The following is a 10320-nucleotide window of genomic DNA, read 5'->3' as shown; positions in this document are numbered from 1 at the left end:
AAAATTGATTCAAACTAAATTTTATTAGGCAGTAAAAACAGTTAGTAGGGGTGTTTCATTCCTATATTCCTAGTCCATAATGCTTATGTTATAAATTCATGTAGGCTTTCAGACAGAAATTCACATAATCTGACGATGGTTGTTCCATTAGAATAATAGAGTATAAGATTTTCGTCACATTTGACATGATCCTGCCCTGCTCTGGTGAGAGAGCTCTGCACTTTCAAAGCAGCTGTTTTGTTACATGTTTTCCTCTGAAATGAAGGCAAAGACAACCACATTTTGCAGGAAAACTCAAACCACTGTCCAGGTCGGACATCAGGAATGCTGCAAATGTGTTTCCGCTTGAAGGTGTGATTCTCAGGAGGTCTTTGGCTTCGTGAAGTATGCAGAGTCTGCATCCTGCAAAAGAAAGAACTAGCTGTTAGAAATGTTTGACTATTGTTTAGCTTTTAGCATTTTAATGCCTCTACACCAGCGGTAGCTGTGGCCGGAAAACACTTTGTTTTTCGGGTAGCCAATCCATCTCTACCTTCATATATACATCCATTCCATCCCTGTGAAAGAACATCTCAAGGGAATTTCTTCAAATTTGGCACGAATGTCCACTTGGACTTAAAGATGAACTGATTAAATTGGTGGTCATAGGTCAAGGTCACTGTGACCTTGTCTGTCTCATTCTCATGAACGCGATATCTCAAGGATGCCCTGAAGGAATTTTTTTTTCAAATTTAGCACAAACGTCCACTTGGACTCAAGGATGAACTAATTAGCTTTTTTCAGTCAAAATTAAAAGGTCAGGGTCACCATGACCTTACATATGTCTCATTCTTGTGAAAGCAATACCTCAAAAACACCTTAAGGGATTTTTTTTTTTTCAAATTTGGCACAAACATTCACATGGACTCAACAAAAAAGTGATCAGACTTTGGTGATCAGAGCTCAAAGGTCACTATGACCTTGTGTCTGTCATTTTACAAATGTAACATCTCAAGAGGATCTTAAGGGAACTTCCTAAAATTTGGCACAAACATCAACTTAGACTCAAGAATGAACTGATTCAAATTTGGTGGTCGAAGGTCACTTGACCTCACAAAACATGTTTTGGCCATAACTCAGAAATTCATACTCAAATTATGCCAAAATTTCACAAAAATGTCTGACAGGATAAAACGACTTAGTGTTGATATTTTATATCCAAGAGGTCAAAGGTTAACTTCACTGCCACATAATTTGCAAAAAAACTTTTATGGCTCAATGTCCTAATTTAGGAACAGAAGGTCATTTGGTCACGCACAGAGTTGCTGAAACGTATCTTGAAACTGTGTTGTTTGTATGGTTCTTTTTGCGCTGACGAATGGAGGATGTGTGTGTAGCGTTCATGTTTTCACAGACATGGATGTAAGCTGAAACTGCAACTTAGTAGGTTTGCAGAGGCATACAATCGCACGGTGGTAGTTGTTGTTATTCATGAAAACTATCTTTCCATGTACTGCATTCTGGTGATATTTGTAAACCTGGCGTAACTGTCCTAACCTTCACTGTTTAGGAATATTGTGCAGATTTTTTGGGGGGGTTTTGTCTCAAAAGGATACATCACAGACCTCACTGAAGTATAAGCATGTGACGCTCCGATGTCTGGCCAGTTGGAACATGACCTTTCTTCACGGCCCTCAGCTGTCACTGTCCAGCAGGAGCCAACAGGCACACTGGTCAGTCAGTCAGCACCGCGGGTAAGTAGTCATGCTCACTGTCATAGCCTGGCCACCGTCTTCTTCTTGTTAGACCCAAGCAAGGTCAGTAACAGCTGAGGCCCCCCAGCTGTTAGACACAGTTTTGCATAGCGTCTGCCACGTTCTGCTTTATTCAAGTATTTTAAGTCCTTTGACACAGTGAGAATCCCCCGGTCACAGGTCCAACGGAGCAAGGCCAAACCATAAGGCCGAACATAAAAACAAACTGGTGTCACCACATGTGAGGCTTCGTGGTAGATTCTGACTACAGTGAGCCTTTTCATCTGAATTTGTACATCACAAATATGGGAAATAATTTAAAAAGTAAACTAATTTAGCACTCATTTTGGCCAAATTAAATGTCTAACTGGGACTATGTGAGTTTGTGGTTGATTGGTATTAAGTAAAAAATCAGCATAGCTCCACCCAACTTTAAAAGAATAGTTTGACATTTTGGGAAATTTGCTGATTTGCTTTCTTGAAAGAGTCAGATGAGAAGATTGTAATCACTCATATCTCTATGATAAATGTGGCTAAGCTTAGCACAAAGACTGGAGATGGGGAAACAGGTAGCCTGGCTCTGATTTAAAGTAAAATCCTCATCCATCAAAAAAAATGTTAAAAGTGTTAAAACAAGAATTATTGTTTGTGGGTGGGTTATGTGTTAGTCCATTTATTTTTGGCCAGCACGAGTAACTTCGAGGAGTGTCCACTGGTTGTCCACCAAATGCTCAGTGCCAAGAAATAAGTCAAAATTAGGAATTAATAAGAAAGAACTATTCTTTCTTTTCTAGAGATCATTTTCAGGCCTTTTCCGAGGACATTTTCAGTTCTGATCTATTACGCTAATATGTTTCTTTCTATGAAAATCTGATTTAAAAGACATGCAGCCTATGGCTGTAACTTCTCTGCCAAATTACCCCTAAGGTGCTGAGAAATGATGAGAAATTGATCGTATAATAATAATAATAATAATAATAATAACAATAATAAAAAATAAAAAACTACCAAATTTACCTCCCAAGACTGATAAATATTTACATACATAAGATAATGTAATTTACATTTTTAAGAGTTTCGGCCACTTGAGTCGTAACATTATCCAACCTTTGTCTGGTAACGTGATGTGACTTAGGGGAGCCTTTTCCCAACGTAACTATGAGCAGCCTTTTCAATATATACCCGTCCATAAACTTGGAAAGCTATATCTACACATTTATATGTCAGAAATGATAGTGGTACCTGTCTTCTGATCTAACTCTCAGTAACAAAGGAAAGACGTCTAATTCCTAAAATGCTGAACAACTTCTTTAAGTTCATTATCTTCACAGTAACTAGAAACATCTTTGTGAGTGTGCAGGGTCTAAAAAACTAAGGGACCAGTCAACTGAAACATAAGTATGACTTTATATAGAACAATAATCATCTCTTATTGGCTTCCTGTAACACATCTTCAGTTCGGATTTTAGCAGCAGAATTCAGGACTAAGTAAAACGACATGAATCTCAACCACCTGTGTTTGTTCTCGTTAGTGACAGAGTGTGAAGGATCATTTAATTAATTCATATCAGGTGGTCCTCTGCTGGAAAATGACAGTCACCTTGCCTGTCGACACAGAGTCATGACTGTTGCTCCTGAAGCTTTTGGCTCCCTGATTATAAATCCAGCCAATGTTTTGGGTGAATTTGCACCACACTGACTTTGTACAAAGACAATTATATACCTACCAGACCAGCTTTGAAATTCTGCACCCTTTTTCTGCCCAGCATGTTTGTGATGAACCAGGCGAACGTGGGCGTGTACTGCCAGGCGTAGTAAAACAGGAGGAACGGCTGCTGGGCGATCCACATTTCCTTGATGCCGTTGGCGATTCCCACCAGCATCAAACGCACACAGCGGCTTGTTGGCATCTTGTGCTCCTGGTTACCAGCTGCAGCCAGGGGCTCAGGTAATTAAAAGAAAACATTTAACGAGAACATAATACTGGCATAGCTACTGTCATATCATAAACAGGTAAATACAGGACTGTTATGTTCAGAATCAACAGCTCTCTAACAAATACCTTGTTCAGTTCCTCTGTGAAGGCATTGTGGACAATCTGTGATTGTACAGGGCCTGGACACACTGTGCTGATCAGGATGTTTGGAAAGTCAGTGAGCTCCGTCCGAAGGGAATTAAAGAAACCCTGTAGACAGCACAGTAACAATCAGCAAAGGTCTTTATTTCACATATAAAACTAATAAAAAAGTTTAAGGAAAGCTTAAGTGCTTTCAGGCTGGGCCCTGTTTTTCACGTTTTTATGTCTAAGTGACAAATGGAGGCAACAATTTTTGAATTTGGTCCAGTGTTTAGGGTGTGCGCTGCAGACATGACAGGCTGCGATGTAACCACTCAGGGCTAAAAGTGCTTGTTTTTGTCACCGACAGGCTCAGATTGTTAAAAGTGTTGTTGTTGAAAGTGTCCGACAACATTATGGAAAGGACACTACGGAAATGTTTGTCTTTATCTTTCACTCATCTGCAGGACTTTTGTGGTGCCCAAAGTCAAAACTAAAATAGAAAAAGAAAAGCTTTCAGGTTCTCTGTGCCCGCTGCGTGGAGCAATTCGCAAAATGATCTTAAACTTCAAGACATGGTGATCCTGATTGATCTTAAAACTATGGTGAAATCTGTTTTCAGGTTATCTGATCATTTCAGTGTTATCAAATTTATGTTGCTGTATGTTTTAGGATGATTGTCAAAACTTGCTGTTATTTTTGGCCAGGTCTCCCTTGTAAAGAGGTCTCTTATCTCTGTGACATCCTGGTTACATAAAGGCTAAATAAATAGAAAAAAAATCTGTTCTGTTTGTCAAACTAAGTCTTCCTCAAGCTGAAGTCTCGTTCTGAAGTCTCACAAGAGGTGACTTGTTGCAGGAAAACAACAGTAGAATCGTTGGGAGAGCTGGAGAGCGGTGTGTTGTGCTGGAGTACAGAAAGTGTATCTTAGTGTTACCTAAAAGATTTTCAATGTCATGGTAAAACTCGTTAGACTCAGTTACACACACACTGACAAATAGAGGTGTAAGAAAATATCGATGTACTTCAGCATTGCTATATTATGTTTCATGATACTGTATTGATTTTCCAACACTTTCAGGTTTTTACAGTTTCTTATTTTCTTAATTTGTTCACATGAATAATCCTGAAAGCACTTTTATTTTTATCTTTACTGATATAGGCAAATGTTAATTCCTTAATTCTCGCTCAGAATGCACAGAAAGTAGTGCTATGATGTTGGATGTTGATTTAGATCCCACTGATTGCATAAAAAAATATACATACAGTGGTTTGTTTTTATACAATGAAAGGTTTTGAAAAAATAGATTTGAAAAACACTAAAATTTCCCTTCATGGAGCGGTCCAGATAAACCAGATCTGCTCCTCTATGAGAGAAAAATGTTCCCCAAAAAAATCAAGTCAACAACTTGTTGGCAAACACTTTCTGGATTGAAATTAGAAAAAAAACCCCACAATGTTATTTGACTGTTGTAGCTCTGGTCCAAACAGCTGCTCTCTGTATCACCTGAAGAGCATGTTTGCTGGCTGAGTATCCTGTTGCCAGGGGCGCCCCAGCGAGGCCGACCACGCTGCTGACAGTCACAATGCTCCCAGTTCCTCGCTGCGTCATGTGGGGCAGCACCTGCTTGGTGATGGAGACCGTACCCAGGAAGTTGAGCTCCATCAGGGCCTGATACACATCAACACTGGTCTCTAAGCACAGAGAGCGCTGGCTGCGGCCGCCATTGTTAATTAAGACATCAATCTGAAGAGGACAAGTGGACAGAAAAATTCATTTGATCTGCACTGACAGAATACTTCGGCTCGGTCATAGGTCATCTGTACGTGGTATAATGGAAAGGGAACAAAAGTGAAATGTTTATGGACTAAATGCCGTGTCCTTCAAGCAAGCAGAGAGGGTGTCTATTATGTAACTGAAAACCAGTCCATCAAATACTGTGAATGAGTTGCTGTTTTTTTTTTATAACAGAAGGTCACACACACACACAAATAAAGGAGCATAATAGCAATACCATCAGCTGAAAACAACAACAAAGTCATCTTCATTCCCACCAAATTAGGCTGCTGATCAAATAGAAATGTTCTTTTTGCAGTGACACTAACGATAAAAACACATTGTATTATAAAATAGCAACTGTAGCAGCCTTACATGTCCAAAGTACTGAATTGCAGCTTTTGTTTTTCCCTCGTGTGACGTCCTCTCCAACAGATCAAGTGGAAGAACACGAACATCTTCATCCTGGAGGTCGGAGCAATCTTGAGGAATAAATGACGGACAGAGTTCAGCTGGTCAAAACTGAGTAAAGCTACATGAAAATCAAAGAAACTCAGGTGCAGTACTGAAACTCTTATTCACTGTTAGTTGTGTGATTACTGCATTACTATTCTGCGTCTGAATCGACAGTTAAGTTTTAGTATTAATGAATTTTAACTGGACTTTCTTTTAACCAGGCCATACAAAAATAATAATTCAAAAGTAATAACATTTTTAAACTTCCGACCTAAACAGCGTCGTTTCACCCTGTTTAGCTCATCTTCACGTCGAGCAGACAGGATGAGACGTGAGCCACACTGTGCTAACTGGAAGGCCAGCTCCTCTCCAATACCGCTGGAGGCTCCAGTGACCCACACCACCAGCCCCTTCAGCTTTTTCTCTGGTAACAAAAAACAAAAACACGAAAATTTCTTATGCAGCATATGCTGAGTCTGAGTCTGCTCAACATCACATGAGCAAAATGTTTTTTTCAATTTTTATTTTTTAAAATGAGACCACTACTGGTCTTCGTTCCCCGAAGAAACCTTCAAAACAAATTCAGAAAAATGAATAATAACTCTGTGGAAGGTTGACAGTGGTGGAAGAACTAATCTAATCATTTACATTAGTAGAAGTAGCAATACCACACTGTAGAAATAAGCTGTTACAATCATACATTCAAAATATCACTCAAGCAACAGTTGAAAAGTATTTGTGTCAGGTTATACTTAAAGGCCAAAAGTAAAAGCACTCATTATGCAGAATGGCTGATTTCAGAAAATATATATTTTTATTTATATCATTTGATTATGACTGCTGGTGAAGGTGGAGCTCGTTTTAATGAACCATATATACTGCTGGGTCGCTTTATCTATAAAAAAATAATATATCAGAATTTCTTAGTTGATTTATATTTGTATTATTAATCTTAATTTTGTTTAAAGTAAGTCGTTACTATTATAATAAATAATATATTGCAATATACAAATTGATGGAATTGACATCTACATTTCACAGAAATCATATTTTATAATTTCAGGCAACAAATTGATTCTTTGAATTGATTTCCCTTTGTGATGTGGTGGAGTAGAGGTTAAAAAAAAGTAGCATACAATCGAAATACTTATGCAAAGTAGCACAAAATTGTACTTCAGAACTTTACTTGAGTAACTGTACTTATATTATTCGTTACATTCCATCACTGTCAGTAACTTTTCTTGGGTACAGCTTTAAATAGTTTTGCTTGTGTATTTACTTTTTTGCAACATGCTTCTCTACATTTCGGAGGAAAATATTTTACCTTTACTCCCTTACATTTATTTTACAGCTATGGTAAATATATACTATGATGATTTTATTTTAATGTAGTGTTTTCATTTTATGGTAATTTATAAATTAACCTTTTGAAACTTGGATCAGCATCACTTGTGCCAAATTTCTTGTACATTCAGAAGCCTTTTACTAGTATTTAAACCTTTGAATCCTAAAAAAAATTGGTTTGATTTATTGAAATACATGGAGAAGAGGGAAATGAGCATCTTGGAAAGAAATGTCCTGCAAATTGCAAGAAATTAGTAGATTTAGGAAATTATTATTGTTAAAAAGCTAGGAGAACTATATGTCTAATCAATACAATTATATTTTTAAAATTATTCTATAAAATATTTAGAACTTTAAAATATTTTTAGGTAATTTCCTTGTTTTTTCCCCATTTCCAATCTGTATTTTATTTATTAATTTGTTTATTTCTTTCTTTTCTTTTCTTTTCTTTTTTTTTTTGCTATTTGTAAAGGTAATTTTCTTTCTTTTTTTTCTTTATTTTATTATTTTTTTTACTAATTTTCTTCCAGATGTGTCGGTCATACCATCTTGAGTGAGTTGCTCATTGCCTCCTTCCCATGTTTTTGACGAAAATCAGACCAATTTGTCGAGGTTTCAAGGGGTTAAAATCCTCTACATTTCAGAGAGAAATATTCTAACATCGATTTTAACAGCTACAATAATACTTATAACCTGTACTATAAGTCGGCATTATGGTCCTTGATATGAATCCCAGATATGACTGCACTAACTTTTAAGAGTTTAGGTAAACTTTAACCACATACAAAAGGTGGAGTTTGATCTTTTAGGAGCCCAGAGGAGCAACATTTGAGTTAACAGACATGGATCAAATATTAAGAGCTAATTATTGTTTAACGACTGTTTATTCACGGTTTATCAACGATACCGAGGGCTCACCGGGGGATATTGTCTGCAACCATCTACGGATACATTACCTTGTTAGTGAATATGAAACTCAATAAGAGACATGAAGACAGGTTAACTCACCTGGTCTGTGTCCTAACACACTTGCCCACAGCAAAGTGAAATCTGCGTCCCCGAAAATAAAACACAGGAGGTGAATAAATAAATAAAGTGGTATAAAACACCACAGTGCGGATACAATGCAACAGTCCATTTGTTGTATATGAATCGTGGATCTATTATAAATATATGAATACACTTATAGTTTAGGTTTAGACTCAAGCTCCCTCTGCAATAACAAAGCTGCAGTTAAAGGATATCGACGTCACTTCCGCGCTGATATTTTCAAAATTAAAGCTCTAACGATGAGGAGCACCAACCAAGGTGGGTATATATACCATCAAGTAGATTTTCGAGGAAATATAAAATATATAACCAGTGGTGGGTGAAGAAGGCCTATCTGAATGGAATGAAATTTTAGTCAGTATTAAATAAATAAATAAATAAATAAATAAATAAATAAATAAATAAATAAATAAATAAATTAACAGATAAATAAATGAGTCTTTTTTTTCAAAATTCAGTTTTTCTTTTCTTTACACCTCTTTATTCATCCATCTGTCTCTTCCTCCATCCTCCCTTATATATCATTTTGTAGTAAGCAACAAACATGTATTGGGGACTATATTGGAGTAAAAGTATACATTTTATTTAGGAAATGTAGTGGAGCAAAAGTGACAGTTGGCTCAAGTACAGAAAGCACCAAAAAATACTTAAGTACTGTAACAAAGTATTATCACTTTGTTACATTACACCACTGTATATAACAACAGTTTAGTCTGTATTTCTTTAGTATTTTCAGTCATGGTCAGTTTAAGCTGCAATGAGGCCCTGGGGCGTGCTCTTCAGTTATTACAGTTTGCTTCTGTGGTATTTTTTTCCTTTACTTAAGTAAAAGCACTAAAACTGTTCAAAGTAAAAGCTCTGCTTTGGGAATGTTATTTTGGTAAAAGTAATTAGGTATAATCAGGAAAATGTATTTAAAGTATAAAATGTAAAAACAACCATAGCAGAAAACTTTTTTATTGTTTTTTTTTTTTTAAATAGAAAATTATAGGAATGTTTATTGAAGTAGTTGCCTATTATTTTTTCCAATCAGCTAATTGGTTACTTTACAAATTGTTTCTCCTGTATGTGTATGAAATGTTAGGTAGTTTAATTTATAACAAACACGTTGTATTTTACAAAATATTTTTATGCAAAAAAGCTAATTTATAAAGTAACAAGTAACTAAATCTGTCAGATAAATACAGTAAAAAGAACAATATTTTCCTTTGGATTGTAGAGGAGTAACCGTAGCTTCTTAGGTTCAGTATTTGAGTAAATGTGTATAGTTACATTGCACCACTGCATGGAATATGGCCTGCGTTTGCTCTGCAGTCATTTGATCAAAATCAAATAATTTAAGGATATGTATATTATGCATATTAAATGCAGTACTTGAGTAAATGTACTTAGCTACACCACTGGTTGAAATAGGTCTATTGCCCCAGGTTTGCTGTGTGGTCATTTGATTAAAATCAAATAATTAAGGAAAATGCATCATGTAAGCACAAATAAACTTCTTAAATTAAGCTCATTTAATGTAAACTGTGATACTGTTTTTGTGGTTTACATTTCCATGACCAGTTTTGTGTATTAGGTCTGTATAATGCAGGTATGAAAAGAATTCCATCAGTCAGCCCGTGAGTTAGTCAATCTATGTATCTATCTGCTTTTAATTTCATGAAGCAACAGTCTTCTTTGCCTTCAGATTGCAGAAACTGCCCTTTTTCGCAGTGGCAAATGTTAGATTTTTGCAATAATGAGCTTCAACCACAACTGTTCCTCTGAAGCTTGTCGCTTCTCTAAAAGCGATTGTTTCAAAACAATATCCTCTTTCAGAACACAGATGGAAAACCAAAATAAGCCAAGCTCACTCTCACTGCGTTCAAATGTGCAGCAGGGCGATACACAAATACACAAAGCAT

At 36.4% G+C, this 10320-nt stretch overlaps 1 protein-coding gene across 1 annotated transcript; it reads right to left on the bottom strand.

The window, feature by feature from the left end:
• Positions 1–4: 4 nt before the first annotated feature.
• dhrs7 (dehydrogenase/reductase (SDR family) member 7) lies at positions 5–8636 on the bottom strand. The gene is made up of 7 exons (XM_042500587.2): positions 8375–8636; positions 6294–6446; positions 5942–6048; positions 5297–5536; positions 3796–3918; positions 3461–3676; positions 5–402 (listed from the first exon to the last, which is right to left on the bottom strand). Exons 1-7 carry the CDS (start codon positions 8502–8504, stop codon positions 361–363), a joined length of 1011 nt encoding a protein of 336 aa, XP_042356521.1. The 5' UTR covers positions 8505–8636; the 3' UTR covers positions 5–360.
• Positions 8637–10320: the final 1684 nt, after the last annotated feature.

This window comes from Plectropomus leopardus, chromosome 14 (genome assembly GCF_026936395.1).
Source record: "Plectropomus leopardus strain MGB_pleo_1.0 chromosome 14, ASM2693639v1, whole genome shotgun sequence".
Lineage (NCBI taxonomy): Eukaryota > Metazoa > Chordata > Actinopteri > Perciformes > Serranidae > Plectropomus > Plectropomus leopardus.
The sequence above is the reverse complement of the archived record's forward strand: the minus strand, read 5'-3'. Positions and strand labels throughout refer to the sequence as shown.